Here is a 20000-nt window from a genome sequence, read left to right as displayed (position 1 = left end):
AATCGTTAGTGCATGGGACAAAAAGCTTAGCGGTATTTCTTCGGGTCTTTACGTTCAGAATTCAAGTCCCACGAGGTTGATTTTGCATTTCATCCTTTCAAAGATGCTCTCCCCTATGAATGATTCTTCAGTACTGTCCCTGAGGACTTTATATCATCTTAAGAACTCAATGCCTCAGAAAAATAAAATTTCAAAAATTATGTATATAATACTTCAAGGTTCTTCTAAACTCTTATAAAACTCAACAATTTTATAGTTTACATATTTTTAAATTTCATATTTTGGCAGTGTTAGTTCACACACACACACACACACACACACACACACACACACACACACACACACACGTAATGTATATACATGAATGTATATACAATATATATGTATGTATGTACGTATGCGAGGGCACGTGACCTTGTGGTTAAGGTATTGCACGCACGATCATGATATCGTACTTTCGATTCCCAAACTGAGCGGCGCGTTGTGTTCTTGAACAAAACCCTTCATCTTACGTTGCTCTGCAATCACTTCGTCACCTGATGTATGTCATACCGTACACTTGTACACGCAATATCGATTTGATCATCAGTGCATTTTGTTCAGTAAGAAATTACGGAAACCTTATCTGCAGTCTACTAAAGGAGAGTCCACTGCGTACATACGTACGTACGTATGTATGTATGTATGTATGTATGTATGTATGTATGTATGTATGTATGTATGTATGTATGTATGTTGGTCTGTATGTGTGAGCGCGTGTATATATATATATATATATATATATATATATGTGAATGTGCGCGTGAGTATTAATATTCTAATTAGGTATAGCGGTAATAAGAACCTGGTGTTAGAGCTCAATATACATAGTGAATCCATAACACATTAATCCAGTTCAGGACGTGATATGAAATTTGATAAATAACAAGGGAACAGGAATTACGAAATCAACTTTATTAGCTTACAGCTGTTTCTCTTGGGTGATACACAAGCACTCAGCTCTGAGTGTACAATATTTTACAGCAGAAATGGTTGTAGGCCAATTGATTACGTGGTTTCCTTCCTCGTTGTTATATATATATATATATACCCACACACACATACACATACGTATACATCATATACGTACTGATGTGTATATAAGTAGATATAAATGTATACATACACATCATACACATACACACACTCACACATATTATACTGAGGAAGAGGGAGAAAGAAAATAAAAGAGAGACAGAATAATAGAAAGAGTGGGAAAGAGAGAACTTTATACTCTGCAGTTGTAAAATACTGTGGTTCAATCAATATTTTATATGCATATAGTCCGACAGTGAGTTGGCAGAGATTGTACAATGTGAATTACAGTACTTCATAGTATTGAATTCTGCTTCTGCGTTGAAGTCCTGCTGAAGTCGACTTTACTTTTTATCATACCGGCTTCAACAAAATATAGATCGTCTACACATTTGCCCAATACATTTGAAGCATTGTCTCCAAATTACAAATCGATACTAGTATCATCGGCAACGGCTGTAGAGTGGACAGTATTGGTAGAAAACTGGACGATGTATTGTATGGTATGCAATTTAGCCGTCTGAAGGCGAGTTGACTGTGCGGTTAAGAAATTCGTTTTCCAGCCACGAAGTTTCGGGTTCAGTTATACAGTGGCGTATCTTGGGATAGTGTTTTCTCCTATAGCCCTGAGCTGACCTATGCCTTGTAAGTGAATTCGGGGCTATAAGAGAAAGCATTGCGACTCTGTACTGTTGTCACACCCATCCTTCTCTAATTCCCTTTTTCTCCCCTTCCCCGTTTTCTATCTCTCTCTCTCCCCTCTTTCTCTTTTTCTCACTCTCGCTGTTCACACGTGACCATCGTCTATCTTTCTTATCCTCACGTGACCATCTTTCCTTTCCTTTAGGACGTCCTAAGGACTGGACGTCTTCTATCTCTCTTCTATCTTTTCTCTTTTCAAAGAAAATATTTCTCCAGAGTTCGCTAGTTTACATTAGTTCTGGTCTAACGTTTGTTTTCGTTCGGTTTCCTTGTATGTCTCCACTGTCCCGTTTTTGCTCCCAACTTTGACCCTCCAAAAATCCAAAATTTTGTTTTGGTATTTATGGGAGCAACTGCTTTTGAAGACTCATATTATCGTTCAATGCTCGAAATGAGGAGTAGATAGACAGTCGACAACTTGTGTTACTTGTCCTGTTTTCTATTTTCTCTCTCGTTATTTGCGTATTTAACTAATTTGCTTTCGCATTTCATGTTGTTTGCTGTTAGTGATGTGCTGTACCCATATATGCGTATACATATGTATATTTAGTCATATCAATAAACGCAACAGTACTGGGCTTAGTAAATTAATTTGATCTCTGAAGGAACATAATAAACAATTTGATTTGGAATGGAATATTCTATCGAGGTCCTTACCATATGATAAAGATAAGTCTTCTTGTCCGCTCTGTATCGATGAATTCTATCTCATCCTGTTTTCAGAGAATTCTTTTGTAAACACGTTTAAAGAACACGTTTATCGTTGCAAATATTGGCAAAAACATACCTTTAGTTCCTATAAGTAGTTTCTACCAATCTATAAAATTCGACCTTTAATTGTCTTCTTACATTTCATTTCCACTAAATATATCAATTTCCAGGCCTTTAAGCTTTATTCCATTCATCCAACGCAATACATTTCTCCACTCTTGGTTTTCTGCTATTTTCTTCCTTTCTCCTTCTCTTTCTCTAAATTGCATTTAACGTTAAATCTATTAACGGTTTAAAAAAAATAAGTTGCCAGCGTTCCCTTCATCAGATACGCAGTCATCACATTCGGTTAAAATAGCTTACTGATGTTGTTTTTTTTTTCCTTGATGAGAAAATCACATTGTTTTACATCATTTTATTTCCTCTGAATAATACCAATGTATTCTTCGAAACACATGTCGGAAGTATAAAGATTTGAATAACACCCGCGTTTGACTCCATTTCTTTATTTATGTCATCAAAAACATTTCACTAAACTCTAGAATTTCTACCTTTTAAGTAGGCTGTTACATCCTTGGTACTTATGTGAATTTTTTGTTACCCTGGTAACTGTTTATTTTTTCCGTGTTATTGTACACATTGAAAAAGTACACATACACATATATATACACACACACACACACACACACACACACACACACACACACACACATACATATATATATCCTGTGGCCCAGACGTGGCTGTGTGGTAAGAAGCTTGCTTGCTAGCCACATGGTTTAGGGTTCAGTCCCACTGTGTGGCACCGTGGACAAGTGTTTTCTACTATAGCCTCGGGCCAACCAAAACCTTGTGAATAGATTCGGTAGACGAAAATTGAAAGGAACCCGTCGTATATAAATTTATGTGTGCATGTGTCTTTGTGTCTGTGTTTGTCCCCTACCACCGCTTAACAAACTTAGCGGTTTGACAAAAGAGACCGATTGAATAAGTACCAGGCTTAAAAATACGTACTGGGGGCGATTCATTCGATTAAAAATTCAAGGCGTGTGCGTGTGTGTGTGTAAAGGTGCATAGCTCAGTGGTTAGAGCGTTAGGATTACAATTGTGAGGTTGTGAGATCGATTTCCAGACCGTGTTGTGTGTTGTGTTCTTGAGCAAGACACTTTATTTCACGTTCATTCAGCTGTGAAAGTGAGTTGCAACGTCACTGGTGCCAAGCTGTATTGGTGTTGGCCTTTCCCTTGAACAACATTGGTGGCGTGGTAAGGGGAGACTTGTACGTATGGACGACTGCTGGCCTTCCACATAACAACGTTGCTCGGAATTGTGCCTCGGCGCAGAACTTTCAAGTTGTAATCCCATGGTCATTCGTGACCGAAGAGGGTCTTTTTAAAATATGTGTGTGCATGACTATATGTTTGTCTTTCACCACCACCTGACAACGAATGTTTGTGCTTTTCTAGGTCCCTCGTAACTTAGCGGTTCGGCAAATAAGACGGTTGAATAAGTACCAGACTTAAAATATGCACTGCGGTCGATTTGTTCGGCTAAATCTTTCAAGGTGGTACCCCAGCATGGCCTTCATCCAATGACTAATACAAGTAAAAGATGTTTTTTTTTTAAATCTAAAATTCATTGTTTTTCTATCTGCCACCATTTGACAGTGTTTTTTTTTTGTCTTTTGTGCTGATGATAATATAGTCAATGTTTTTTCTTTCAGTGCATTATCATTGACACCCAACTGATCTTCAAGGACTTCTTGGTGTTTTTACAGCTTGTTGTGCTGTTGTGTTTTCTTTTCTTCGTTTTTAGGTAAATTCTGGAAAATGGCGAAGACATATGGAAATAATTGTCGAAATTCCTCATGACTCTGTTTCTATCAATTAATGAATGCCTCTCCTTTAGTTAAGGAATATAATTCTAGCAATTTTCGTGTTAAGAACTATGCACATTTTCTGCATTTCCAGTATAGACATTATTTTGAGGAGAGGTTATAGTTCATTAAATCGATCCTAGTACTTGATTAAAGCGTTGTTTTATCAATCCAGGAATGAAAAAAGATAGACTCAGTGGTGTGTCTTGAGTGTGGGCTACTTGGGCAGCTCTTGTATTTGCTACTCCCTATACAGGCTTATGCGGCAGACCCAAAAGTACTGCCTACATAAAAGCGTTACCTGGGATGAACTCGCCCCCCCCCCGCCTCTAGGTACGCTACAGTGTAAATTTGATTGGACAGGATTTGAAATGAGAACATAAAGAAATACCATTGCAAAATATCGTAATATATTCAATCCGACAATCTTTCTTCTTACTCCGCATCCAAGGTTTCTTCTACTTAATATTGATTCGCTACATCGATACAAAGTACAGGCTTGAAAAGGCTGGAAGAAAATTTTGTGGAATTCGGTAAAGTATAAAAATACTTTGCTGGTATATTGTTGGAAGAAGAAATTTCTAGTTTCGTACAGATTTTCGTTTCAGAAAGAAAGAAACAAATCTGTCTTGTGCTCTTCATTTATCAAAGTTTGCTGGTGCTGACAAACATTTCTTTCTTTTATTTCTGACGAAAAAATTTATCTCCGCCACCAAAAAAAAAAAAAAAAAAGACACGATCACCACTAGATTCTTAGGATTCCGCATTTTCTTTAAAAAAAAAAAAAGACAGCAACCTACATTTGTTTAAATCAAACGCAGATATATCAAGCGGTATCTATTGACGAAAGGCTTAGACTGAATTCAGGACATAACTCTTCTATATTTGATGACATACAAAACGCATGGGCATCTAAGTTGCACACCAGTTTCAGCAGTGTATATTCAGGAAATAAAGAATATTTTCAGTGTATTAAACCATGTAATACAGGCAGCACTGGATTTATCGTTAAGCAAAATAAGCACGTGCTTAGGGAATCGAGGGAAGAGGAGGGAAGGCACCACAGAAATAGTAAATGGTTTACAGTACAAAAGAAATCACTTTAAACTTGCCAAAAAAAAAATAATAATCGGGATGCCTTATATGGAAGCAGATGTGTTACGTAAGATTAATTTTGAGAAGCTGATCAAAGACTTCGCAATTTAAAAAAATTGAAGAAAACTTTTCAAATATAAATAAATAAAATATAAATGAAGCGTTACTTTTGTTTCATTTCGAAAAATAAATTTAAGATTTATTATTGTTTATATTTTGAATTACATATATATGTGGGCACCAACATATATTTAAGTGCATAGGATTACTATGGGTCTTAACTGGTCCTGAATATAGGTCCAACTTCGCATACAGGATCCAAGGCGATTTTTTGAAATACTTTTAAAGAAAATAGTACGTCTTATATGCCATCAACAACGATAAGTGATATGAAACAGTTTGCAAGACGCTCTGCAACCACAGATTCTTCTCTACTCTAGGCAAAAGGCCTGCAATTTTGGTGGAGGGGACCAGTCGATTAGATCGACTTCAGTACGCAACTGATGCTTAATTTATTGACCTCGAAAGCATGAAAGGCAAAGTTGACCTCGGCGGAATTTGAACTCAGAACGTAAAGACAGACGAAATACCTATTTCTTTTCTACCCACAAGGGGCTAAACACAGAGAGTACAAACAAGGACAGACAAACGGATTAAGTCGATTATATCGACCCCAGTGCGTAACTGGTACTTATTTAATCGACCCCCGAAAGGATGAAAGGCAAAGTCGACCTCGGCGGAATTTGAACTCAGAACGCAGCGGCAGACGAAATACCTATTTCTTTACTACCCACAAGGGGCTAAATACAGAGAGGACAAACAAGGACAGACACACGGATTAAGTCGATTACATCGACCCCAGAGCGTAACTAGTACTTATTTAATCGACCCCCGAAAGGATGAAAGGCAAAGTCGACCTCGGCGGAATTTGAACTCAGAACGCAGCGGCAGACGAAATACCCATTTCTTTACTACCCACAAGGGGCTAAATACAGAGAGGACAAACAAGGACAGACACACGGATTAAGTCGATTATATCGACCCCAGTGCGACCTCGGCGGAATTTGAACTCAGAACGTAACGGCAGACAAAATACTTATTTCTTTACAACCCACAAGGGGCTAAACACAGAGGGGACAAACAAGGACAGACAAACGGATTAAGTCGATTACATCGACCCCAGAGCGTAACTAGTACTTATTTAATCGACCCCGAAAGGATGAAAGGCAAAGTCGACCTCGACGGAATTTGAACTCACAACGTAACGGCAGACGAAATACGGCTACGCATTTCGCCCGGCGTGCTAACGATTCTGCCATCTCGCCGCCTTTCTGGCACCACATATTACCACACCAGTGACTTTGCTCGATTTCAATATGATCAAGAATAGGGCGGTGATCTGGAAGAATCGCTAGCACTTTGGGCAAAATGCTTAGTGGCATTTCGTCCGTCATTACATTCTGAGTTCAAATTTCCCCTACCCTGAAACTGAAGGCTTTGTACCAAAATTTGAAATTAAGGCAGTGAGCGGGAAGAATTGTTACAGCATTTCTTCCGACTTTATGTTCCGAATTCAAATTCTGCCGGAGTTGAACTTGCCTTTCATCCATTCGGCATCGATAAAATAAGTACCTGTTGAGCAGTGGAGTCAATGTAATCGACTTAACCTCTTCATTGAAATTGCTAGCCTTGTGCCAAAATTTGAAACCAATATTGCCAAGTATAACAAGTCAAATTAAAGTTTATTTTAATTAATTAATAAATTAATTAATTAACGTGAACTTTTTAACTTCTTCGATTCTCTTTGTCTGATTAAAAATTTCAACATAAGACAAATTTATTTTGATCAATAGTCATTAGGCTTGATTGCAATCAATAGTTCACGTTCGAAAGTTCATGTTGTATAATTAATCTATCTTAAATTTATTGGTGGTATTCAGGGATGTTTGTTTTCATTCTTGCGAAATAAATGAATAAATGTAAAAATTAATGGTACATACATACATACATACATACATACATGCATGCATACATACATACATACATACATACATACATACATACATACATACATACATATACACACACACATATAAATATATAAATGTATGTATACATATATATATAACTATATATATATATGCATGTATATATATGTATGTATGCATGTATGTATGTATGTATGTATATATATATATATATATATATATATATATATATATATATATTATATATATATATATATATATATATATATATATATATATATATATATATATATATATACCTATATACAAATATATATGTATACATATGTTTGAAATTTATATGATATATGTATAATATACGTATGTGTGAGTGTGTGTGCATACATAATATATATAAATATGTATATCTTACTTAATATATAATTTATACACACACACATACACACACACATACACACACACATACACACACACAGAGACACAGACACAGACACACACACACACACACACACACACACATATATATATATATATATATAGAGAGAGAGAGAAAGAGCGAGAGAGATGAAATCGTTGTATAAATAGAAAATAGATTCGTCTGGTCACATATCTGATCGATTTGTAATGTTTAGTTCTATAATATGATTAGAAACGCTTCCATTACATAATAGATCTCTCTTGAAAATAAAAGCAAATAAACAAAAGCGTTCATTTGATAATGGAGCTTAGAGCGTAGGTAAGTAGAGTACAATTTGGAAAAGCCTGTGTAAAATTCCTGTTACGATGATAACTCATAACAACAGTAATTGAGTAGAAATTAAGGAAGTTATTTACATTAAAGCAAATTGAAAACATTCTGGCCGAAAAATTATGAATATAGTCTGTTTTCAAAACCAGTTTTGTGGATTTAGTTTGGTAAATGGTGATTGAAGGACTAACAATTTCATACATTGATCCAAGGCCTCAAATGTGAGACAGGGTTATAGTCAGTTAGATTGTCTATAGTATTCAACTGGTACTTATTTTATCGATCAAAGAAGATTGAATGACTATGTTAAACTCAGCGAGTTTTGAACTTAATACATAAGAATACGCAACTAAATACAAGGCTTTTGTCCGTCACTCTACCGATTCTGCCAATCCTATTAATATATAATAATATATTTAACGTGATGTATTATCGATCAATGTCGTTCTTGCTCGAAAGGAAGACCAAACAAAACAACATATCACAATGCATCAGTATTCAGTTGGATGGAAAAATAAAATAAAACGAAGATTGCTAATAATATTGATTTCTAATATTGGCATAAGGCCACAAATTTATGGAGCATGAGTATTAGCCGATTGAATTGACTTTCACTATATTAATGAACGAGTAGTTACTTTTATCACCTCTGAAGAAATGAAAGGTTTCCTAATTATGTGTTAATCGTTAGTAAAAGAAAGATGTCACGATCAGAAAAGTATAGCAAACAAAACGTGCGATACTGGTGGTTCACTTTGTCCCTAATTAAACCTTCTTGCTCAATGCGATCTTTCAAGGTTCTAAAGGAAATGAATTGCACATATGGCTCTACAGGAAGTTACTATGTTGAGTGGTCGATAAGTTATTTTTCATTGGCAACACCATGTAATGTAGTTTGACGGTGGCATATCCTATTACGTATTGGAACGGTTTCAGAGGTATGACTCTGTATTCACATTGTTCCTATAAGGACAACTCTACAAGTTTACATAATTGTTCTTACCTTACAAATTTATATAATAATTTACTAGAGTTAAGGGGAATTATTCTAAATAATTTATATTAAATAATATTATTTATTTCAAATTCTCTGGGGGTATTTTCTTTTTCTTTTCTTTTTTGTAAGAGCATGTAGAGAATCTCATCTCTCTTCTGTTGACGGTATTATCTGCAACTATTATTTTTTATTAGTATTTTTTCTAAGCTCTTCTTTATTTATGGTATAGCTATTTTGACAATACTCTATTTTATTGAAATATCACCGATTCTTATATTTTTGTGCTTTCAGACATATTGGGATAATGATGATGAATTGATTCTGTCTCTGGCTCTAATGAAATGCATGTGATATGTGTACCGTGTTTAGAATGTGTTCTCTGCTAGCAATGCGTAGGTAATATCAATGCCATCTGCTCTTACAATAGCTTTGTAAATAAGCGTCTTTAACAATCATTTTCCACTGAGTGCATAGGTTTATTTCTGTTGTTGCTTTCATGTTGTTGGAGTGGGGAATAATTTCTGGGTTTTTGATTATGGTGAGATGTTTGGGAGGAGGCTGTATTTTATAAGCAGTTGTAACTAAGCTTCATGTTGTTGTTTTTAAGGTTTTGTGGTATTTGTTGTTATGAAAAGTGTTTGCTTAAGAAGTTATTGTAGTAGCGATAGAAAATGTTGAGAGAAGAGCCAGCACATTTATCGACCAAAGGTTTGAGTGTGTTAGTAAGCGACTTCATGCCAATGAGGTAACTATTTGGATATCGTTAAAGATGTCTGCATGTAGAACGGGTCTTTTATTGCCGGTTTCATCTGAGCATCGTAGAAGATTAACTGTTCTTGGAAGATTAACTATTTTCTGTGAAGAGAAGGCTATTCTTTATAATGTAGTATTTATTATGCTGAAAAAGTATAATCACCATAGGAGATCCCCATCGTCGGTGAGACTTAGCAATGGTAGTGATCTGATGGTTACAGTTGCGAGCTGTTCAGGTTTAGAAGTGTATGATAACATTTTCTTAAAGTGCGTAGTGACTGTCTCTTCTCAAGACCGAAATGATTCCATTGACGAATGTTTTCAAAGTCTCTGTTTATAGAATCACTGTAGATTTAATGCGAATTGCCTAGGTTGCATGTAGACAATATCAGGATGTTGAAGACTAGTGAGGAATAAGGGCGATAACATTTGCATTGAAATGACCGTCGTTGGGGAAGACCTTTGTATTACACAGAATTTATATATATATATATATATATATATGGGTGCATGTATGCTTATTCAGGAAATATTTTGCCGAATGATTCGGTGTATTGGCAGAGAACTGACAAGGACGATTCTAATTGGTCAACGTAGGTCAGGTGGTGGGTGATCTTCGTCTGAGGTATTAGAGAAAGTACCCAGTCCAGATTTTAAATCGTCAATGGGCAGCTACTCAACATGAATCATCACCTCAGTAAGCTGTATCATTTCAGATACATAGAAGCTAACCAGAGAAATTATTTTTGATGTCGACAACCAGACAACGTCTCTAATTTTCGCCAGCTTCTTTAGAAGGTGGAACTTTTCAGTTAAGCACTATTTGCAGTTTCGAACTCTGTTGACGTATGAAGTGGCTTTGTCTACGATGTTCAATGTTATTAAATTACTTCCTCTTCCTAGATCTGCTATGATGCATATGTGTGGTAAGTGTTCCCGATATACTAGCTAAAGCTGCTTCCAACTAGCGCAACGTCATAATAGGGCAAGGCCCTTTTTAAAAATGTTCTTGTGTGAGGATAAATCGGATACTATTCTACTTATTCTAGCTACTATGTTGCAGAGATAGTAATTATGACTGGGAAGTAGGGTAGGAATTTTTGTACTTATATATGGTTCCTTTGATTTTGTTGGGATAGTGTCTGATTGTATTTAAATCTAGTGCTGCGCCTAACTATTGGTAAGTTGGTGCATATGGTCAAATTGAAATCAAATTTATTGAATATTTCTATTAGAAATTTTCTAAATCTATTCGTGTAATGACCATTAATATTGTATGATATTCCTAAATCATCATGTCAACAGTTATTGATCTATAAGGAGTTGTACGCTTTTTGAAGGTATCAAGAAGTAACAAATACACAAAGTTTGATATCTCAGCTTGCTTGTAGTTTTCAATGGAAATGTCGAATAAGGAGATATCCGCTATTTTACCCAGTGAAAATTGTTTTCTTGCAGAAGATTGTAGTAAATCTTCTCCTGCAGTCGAGGGACATCAGGAGAAACATTTAGAGCAAAAAAAGGTCTACCGTGTCAGTTAGATGAATCTGCGGGAACTTTGTTTTCGATGTTGTGAAAACTCTTAATAATTTCGGCGCTACTGTTCTATTCTTCTAATATTGAAATATCTTAAGGCGGCAGCTGGCAGAATCGTTAGCCCACCTGGCAAAATGCTTAGTGGCATTTGGTCTATCTTTACGTTCTGAGTTCAAATGCTGCCGAGGTCGACTTTATCTTTCATCCTTTCGGGCTCGATAAAATAAATATCAGTTGTATACTGGGGTCGATGTAATCAACTTACACCTTCCCCTGAAATTGTTGGCCTTGTGCCAAAATTTGAAATCAATATCGAAAAATCTTAATTTTAAGGATAATTGCCACAGGAATGCGCATGTTCATTGTTCCAAATCAGGTTTTGGAGAGATTAATTAAACTGAAATTGGATTGGTGAAGAAAATTGTCCTTGTGATTTTTAAGAGTAATGAAAAGTTTACACATGGTGAGTCGACCTACATTTAATGTCGTTCCTTCACTGATCAGTTTACAATGTTATATGCAGTAGGGCTGTTTTTGTGTGATATTGTAATGTTATTAAGGAGTTTGGAGAGTGAGAGGATATTTCGTTTGCATATATTCTTTGTTTCATCAGTGTGAATGTTGGGGAAGGGAAGTGGATTGTTTGAAAGTTCTCATGAAATTATTCGTTGTGTTTTGGAAAGAATTGGTGTGATGTTGAAATTTTACTTTTTCTATTATTAGCTAGATAAAATCGAGTGAGAACTTTTTGAGGTCTTCAGTTTGAAGTATTACTTTCGCACTTTGAGTCCATACTTGACTGCGAGCGTCTCTTTCTTGTAGAAGGCTTGCCATTGTATAGGCTTGTCCTAATTACTCTGGAACATTAGGGAAGGCGGTTCAGAGTGAACTCCTGTGACATGGAGCATCATCGACAAAATTACTCCATTACCTCAATGGAGCTTGAAACTGCAGTGTATGCTTAATCGAAAAGATTTGGATTCTAAAGCAGCCAGAAATATCACTAAATTAGAGATCAGAGAAGTTGTTTAGTTGTCGACATTAGAAAAAATTCCTTCTGAATAGCTTCTCCTTGATGGCCATAAATCTAAGCTGGGTACTTTGCTTTATGCTAAAGCAGTGTAACTAACAACAATAATCTTTTTAGCTACTCTCATATCTGACCACTTCAATAAGAATCGACCTAGCTGTTGCTTTGTGAATAAAATACTTCACAACAAAATACTGTCTGAACGAAATCGAGCGTACCTGTATATCTACAAGCAATGTATCTGAATGCAATGTATCCAGTGCTTACTTAAATAATATTTAATACCTTTAAGTGATTTGAAAATCAAGATACTCTTTTTTTTTATATTCGCGTGTTATGTTATATAAATGAGTTACATAAATGAGTTAAATGTAGTTAATTTGTATAATTTTTTCAAATCCAAATGAGGAATTATAGAATTCTTTTTAGAATTTTCTTATTTATATTTAACTTCTCAATGCTGACGCTAGTGTGTTGCAGATGATATTTCAAAAATACATGAATGCATTAAACATTCATATCATGTCGAAATAGGTTCTAATATTCAATAAAGACGGCGAGCTGGTAGAATCGTTAGCTTGCCGGGTAAAATGCTTAGCGACATCTGGTCCGTCTTTACGTTCTGAGTTCAAATGTCGCCAGGGTCGACTTTGCCATTCATCCTTTTGAAATTGATAAAATAAGTACCAGTTGAATACCGGGGTCGATTTAATCGACTTACTCCTCCCCCAAAACTGCTGGCCTTGAGCCAAAATTTGAAAACAATATTAACATTGAATAAGGCGGTGAACTGGCAGAACCGAAATGCTGCTAAGTATTTCGTCTGTCTTTACGCTCAGAGTTCAAGTTCTGTCGATGTAAACTTTGCCTTTTATCCTTTGACGTTCAATAAAATAAGTACCAGTTGAATACTGAGGTCGGTGTAATAGACTTAACCCCCTCCCCAAAATTGCTGGCTTTGTACCAAAATTTGAAACCAATATTAGTAATGAATAAGACTACGAACAAGCTGAATCGTTAGAGTGTTACGTTCTGAGATCAAATTCCGCCGGGATGAACTTAATGTTTTCCTACTGGGCTCGATGAAACAAAGTACCATTCAAGTATCGACGAATCCTTCAGCTCAAAGTTGCTGCCTTGTACCTAAATTGGAATGGTGCGTTCTGTCAATACACTGTTTCACACCAAAATAAAACACCAATAGTAATATGAAATCAGATGGAGTGGGTTGGCAGTGTCGTTAAGAACATTGGACAAATTCAACAAGGTATTTACCTTGTTGAATTTTGTTTCAGCACTCAACGTTTTCTTTGAGGTTAACTTTATCTTTCGTCCTTCCGGTGTCGACAAAATAAAATACCAGTTAAGTTCTACGGTCGAAATGATGTATTATGCTTCTCCATCAATTCCGAGGTATTGTGTCTATGTTAGAAATCAATAATAGTGCTGAAATAAAAATATTCTGCGAAATGTCTTCCAAACATAGAAATTGTTTTGCTGTACGCATAAAATAGCGACTGCTCTTTTCACTGTTTCTTTCTCTCTCACTCTCTTGTTTAAATTTACACAATATATTGCTTGATATAAGTAATTTAAAATCAAACTTAGACACTTTCTTTTAATTCCTTTTTACTATAAGCACAAAGCCTGAAATTTTGAGTGAAAGGCTACTCGATTGCATCGACTCCGATGCTCAACAGGTGCTTATTTTATCGTCCCCGAAAGGATGAAAAGCAAAATCGATTTCGACAGAATTTGAACTCAGAACTTAAAACCGAACGAAATGCTAAGCATTTTGCCTGACGCGATGGCACAAGGCTAGCAGTTTTAGTGGATACTTCACAGGTACTTTAGCTTATCAATCCCTAAAGAACGAAAGGTATATCGATATTGGCGGAATTTGAACTCAGAACGTAAAGACGAATGAAATTCCGCAAAGCATCTTTGTCAGCACACGCACTAGCGTAGCTAGGGGGGAAGGTGGTAGGTGCGGTCTGTCCCGGGCAGCACTTTTGGATCTCCTGTATGCAATATGTGATTTTTGTGGGGTCCAGGGCGACAAACGGAAGGGCCACCCCGAGCGGCACATACTCTAGCTACGCTAGGGCCGACACGCTAACGCTTATGCCAGCTCGCCACCTTCACATTCTTTTTAACCAGAGAACTGAAACAATCGAATATACGACGTGAACTAGTAATGTGTAATGTTTGTATGTACGCACTCGTGTGCGGTTTAAAATCTCTTTGCAATCAGAATTGGTCATAAAAATGGCATGACTAATATGTTTACTTTTCTATGTGTATGTGTATTTGTGTGTATGCAGATATAGATTAGTATATGTGGATGTAGTACGAGTATTATACCGTACAGAAGAATGGAAAAGAAAAGTTTGGAATGCTTTCAAATGCTTATGCTATACCACTCTTAGAATATCGGTTTAAAATTTTGGCATAAGGCCAGCAGTGTTGAGGGAGAGGCAAAGTCAATTAAATCGACCCCAGTACTCAACTGGTCCTTATTTTATTGACCCCGAAAGGATGAAAGGCAAAGTCAACCATGAAACTGGAGCGTCGAGGCGGACGAAATGTCGCAAAGCATCATGTCCGGTGTGCTAACTATTCTGATAGCTTGAGGCCTTTGTCACTCATAGAATATTATTCAGATGTGTGTCAATCCCCTTTTTTCCTCTTTTCTACGGAAACCTAAGACTCCTAGAAGTTCTTGAATCATTACAATGCTCACGATGAGTATAAAGGATTTAAAGCCAGAGAACGCATATTGTAGATTACTCTAGGGCTCATCACATGCAGTTTTAAAATGAAACATCTGCTACAGCACTAACATGAACAGCGTCCTTATCCATCAATTCGGAGAAAATTGGAAACACTTGTTGCTTAGCCATCGGTCTGCTGTCATCAAGCATTTCTATGACCAGAGGTAAGCAAGGAACCCAGATTCTGCCAGTGTCTGTGTACACAAGGAACCCAAATCACGTTATTCAATGTTTCCTTTTCTAAGGAGATATTGGATGTGATTTGAGAGAGATTTAGCTGCTCTTTCTAGCAGGTTAGTGACCCGACAGAGGGAAGGTACCCTCGTTGGTTCGTCGTTGGAGACATCAGTGATATATATATATATACACACACACACACACACACACACACACACACATATATATATATATAGGGAGAGAGAGAGAGAGAGAGAGAGAGAGAGAGAGAGAGAGAGAGAGAGAGAGAGAGAGAGAGAGAGAATGAGAAAGTGAAACAGGTCACTGTTATCAATATAACGATGAATTTTTGCTTATAATTGTTACCTAGAATTTACTATCAGATGCAAACATCTTTACTGACCCAGTTCCATCCCGATTTCTTTTCAGAATTTTGTGGTCAGGTATAATAATTTTCTTGCGTCATAAATATTTTTAGAATAAGCTTTATATTGTCTGCAAAAACGATGATGTAAATTTTGTTTTCCTCTGCTGGAGCATGTATGAAGTTGTGATACTAAAATACCATCTTAAGCATAACCATCTAAACAACAAGTTCTCTGCTAAGGTAGTCAGCAATACAGAGATCCTGTTTCCTTGGAACACTTTTGTAGGAACCTGGTTATAGTGGTTGCATCAGTTCTTTTAATACCAGTTCTTGTGGACCTGATTATGAATTTCGTCAGCGTCATCTCCTGCTCTCGCTCTATCGTTCTCATTCCGTGTATATAGATATCTGTGCAGGAATAAGTGAATGTAGTGTGCTACTATTAGGTCATACATGTGTCCATGTGTGACTACGGCTCACATGAAACACAGATACTTGATCGTTATGGTAATGATCGAAGCGAGTTTGAACTTCGTTGACCACTTCCAGTCTGTGTGAGCGTGCATCTGTCCATGTCTGCGGGCGTACGCGTGCGTGTATATGTGCAGCACGCGCTAGTGCACGTGTGCATGTATGTATTTGCGTGTATATGTACACACGCACATATACGTGCATATATATATCAGACGCGCATGCATACTCATACATACACACACATATATGTATGTATATATATATGTATATATATGCACACACACACACATACGCACATACACACACACATACGCACACACATACATACACACATGGCAGTTTGCTTACTTATTTGCCCACCTATCGTTCTGCTTAGCTGTTTGTGTATGTATGTATGTATGTATGTATGTATGTATGTATGTGTGTGTGTATGTGTGTATGTATGTACGTATGTATGTATGCATGTGTATGTATGTATGTATGTATGTATGTATGTATGTATGTATGTATGTACGTATGTTAGTTTTAAGCGGTATCTACCTTATGAGATAGAAAGAGTTTTCAAAAAATTACTAAATTTACAACATTTATGCAACGACAACAAACAAATGAAATGGCGTAAAAACTAAACGGTCTGTTTATTCAGGCTTATTAATAAAATTTGAACAGTTGCTGTAACATATCCCAACTGATAATAATAACAATAACAACTACCATTCTATTGCAGCCAGAATAATATCTCAGTGATGAAGTGAACACACTACAGTAGTAACAATACTAGAGGGTGAGTGAGAGAGGAACAGAAAAGGATAGAGGGAGATGGATAAGGAGAGAGATAGAGACAGAGAGAGTGATGGAGTGAGGGAGATAGAGAGGGTGAGAGTGAGAAGGTGAGACAGAGGAAAAGAGAGAGTGATATAGAGAGAGCAGAGAGAGATAGAGAGAAGAAAGAGGGAGAGAGAAAGAAGATGTAGAGAGGAGAAAGGGGAGGGAGAAAGTGGGTGTAGAGAGAACAAGTGGGAAAGACAGGCCAAGTGAGGGAAAGAAAGAAAGAGATTGAGAGAGAAGAGATACAGAGGGTGGTTAGAGAGGCAGAAAAATAAATAAGAAAGATGGAGAAAGAAAGAGTGAGAGAGAGAGAGAGAGATGGGGGAGAGAAAGAAAGAGATAGCGAAAGAGAGAGAGAGAGAGAGAGAGAGCGAGAGAGGGAGAGATGTTGAGGAAGAGAGAGAACTTGAGAGGAACAAACAACCGTAGCAACCGCGCGGCAACCGCATGACAGCATCAGCAACAACTGCAGCGGCAGAAACAGCAGCAGCAGCAGCAGCAGCAGCATCGGCAGCCGTTATGTCTGCGAGTGTGTGATAGTTATAATTAAGAAGTTGGATGTTGTAAAATTTCCTTTGTTTGTTTGTCTGCAAACGATGGTAGTTGTTGTTCCAATGACCGTAATAGAAATGATAGTAAAGTAAGCAAACACAATGAATGCCGTCTATTGTAATATACGCTGGTTCACAGCGAAGCATTACTCTTCTTTCGTCGCTGTTACATCCCGGCAGCATCCGTCGATAATAACCGAGAAAACATTGGTAAAAAAATGAACACTAGCAGCGGGACAACAAACAGAAACAATCAGCGGAAGCTGACCACTAACAATAATAATAATAATAATAATTCAATAAGATTTACTAAGGAAGGGTATTTCTACTAACACGCTTAATTAAAAGGATTATCGCGTTTTGAGAGAAAACAAAACATAAAAAAAATGAAGATCCCTGCTGCTTTAGACCTACAGTGTGGCAAAAAAGGTGACCAAAAACCTTGTGATGAGAGAAGGGATGCTTACTATGAGGAATCTTTGACCGAACAGGTAGTTAATATTTATTCATTTTATATTTATATTGCATGTGAATGTGCGCGTGCTGAACATAAACAAAGACTGTACAGGTGTATTATTAATCAATCAAATCAATCAAACAATCAATCAATCAATCAATCAATCAATCAGTTAATCTCTCTCTCTCCCAGTGTATACATATATATGTATATCTATATCTATATATATATATATATATATATATATATATATATATATATATATATATATATATAATATATATATATATGTATGTATGTATGTATGTATGTATGTATGTATGTATATATATACAGGAGAGTAATGTAGTTCGCTTGAAGCATTGTGTATTGTTTGTGAATATAACGTGTCTTGAATGGCATAACAATGCAGAGTGTACTATAATAACTGTTATAATTTGATTATTCATTGTCTGATATGATATAATATTTCGGAATACAAAGATTACTTCAGTTATCGCCAGGATTTGATCGATCAATTTCTAGCGATATTTGAAGAAGGAATTTTTATATTCCGAAATATCATACCATATCAGACAATGAATAATCAAATTATAACATATATATTTGTCTATTTGTCCGCTACCTGTCTATCGTCTGTCTGTCGTCTGCTTGTCTGTCTGCGTACCTATCGTCTGTCTATCTGTCTTTATATTTATCGTCTGTTTGTTTCTCTTTCTCCCCTTTCTCCCTATCAATTTACCTGAGTCAACGGTTAAACGCAAAAAAAAAAAAAAAATTTTTTTAAATCGAATAACACGCAAAATCCTGTTTGTTTGTGAGCGCACGATATAAACTGTAACTGAATAAATTGAGAAATTCATAATGGGACATGTGATTTTAATCTTCATCGTTCTTCAAATCCATTGTCTCTTTTTGATATTTCTTCAAATCTTTCTTGTTTCTCTTTCGATTTTGTGTACACTCACCACCATCTACATTTATGATAATAATAATCAGGTTTTTGAGCAAACATTTTCTTCTTTTTTTTTCTCTTTTTTCTTCTGTTACTCATACAAAAATGACTCAATATTGTACATCAGCCATGCGCTTAATACAAACCGTATGTGTGTATGTGTGTGTGTATATGTATGAGTGTATGAGACTGAGAAAAAATGTGTTTGTGTGTGTCTGTTAGCGTGTGTGTATGCCATGCGCCCGTATGTATCAGACTGTGCATGTGCATGCATGTTGGACTGTATGTGTATGTCAGATTGTTTGTGTATGTGTATATGCGTGACAGACTGTGAGATTGCGTGTGTGTATGTGCGTGAGACGGTATGAGTCTATAATGACAGTATTTGTGTGTGTATGTGTGTGTGTTTGTGTGTGTTTACGCGCGTGTATATGTGTGTGTGTGTGTGTGAGAGAGAGAGGGAAAGAGAGAAAGAAAGCGACAAAAATAGATTGACAAATAGATAGATAAATAAATAGATAGATAGATAGATAGATAGATAGATAGATAGATAGATAGATAGATAGATAGATAGATAGATAGATAGACAGACAGACAGACAGACAGACAGACACACAGACAGAAGAGGAGAAATTGTGTGTATGTGTGTATTTGTTTGTGTACATATGCATCACTGATTAGAGATGGTGTCAGCCTTAAAAATCATTAAATATTTAAAAAATTCTGTATTACGTATAATAGATATATAACTGTTTGTATTATACAACGGTTGTATTTAACACAGATATTTAATATACATATCCGTGAGAACAGACTTCCGCATTCAGTGAGTTTCTCGATACTTGCTGATGCTTTCCACTTTTTATATGTATATTATTTACCAAATACGTATATTATTTGCCAGAAA

General features: G+C 36.2%; 1 protein-coding gene across 3 annotated transcripts in view; it reads left to right on the top strand.

Annotated features, from left to right (window-relative positions):
- Positions 1 to 17567: 17567 nt before the first annotated feature.
- LOC115211848 overlaps positions 17568 to 20000 on the top strand; it is a 279433-nt gene continuing 277000 nt past the window's right edge. Inside the window, exon 1 of one of the 3 annotated variants that reach the window (XM_036503398.1) lies at positions 17568 to 18172. In XM_036503398.1, the coding sequence (XP_036359291.1) occupies positions 18068 to 18172 (105 nt within the window). In that variant the 5' untranslated portion in view covers positions 17568 to 18067. The remainder of the gene's footprint in view (positions 18173 to 20000) is intronic. The other 2 variants (XM_029780571.2, XM_029780579.2) reach the window with 2 other exon arrangements.

Source organism: Octopus sinensis, linkage group LG1 (genome assembly GCF_006345805.1).
Source record: "Octopus sinensis linkage group LG1, ASM634580v1, whole genome shotgun sequence".
Lineage (NCBI taxonomy): Eukaryota > Metazoa > Mollusca > Cephalopoda > Octopoda > Octopodidae > Octopus > Octopus sinensis.
Note: the sequence above shows the minus strand (reverse complement) of the source record. Positions and strands in the feature narration are given on the sequence as shown.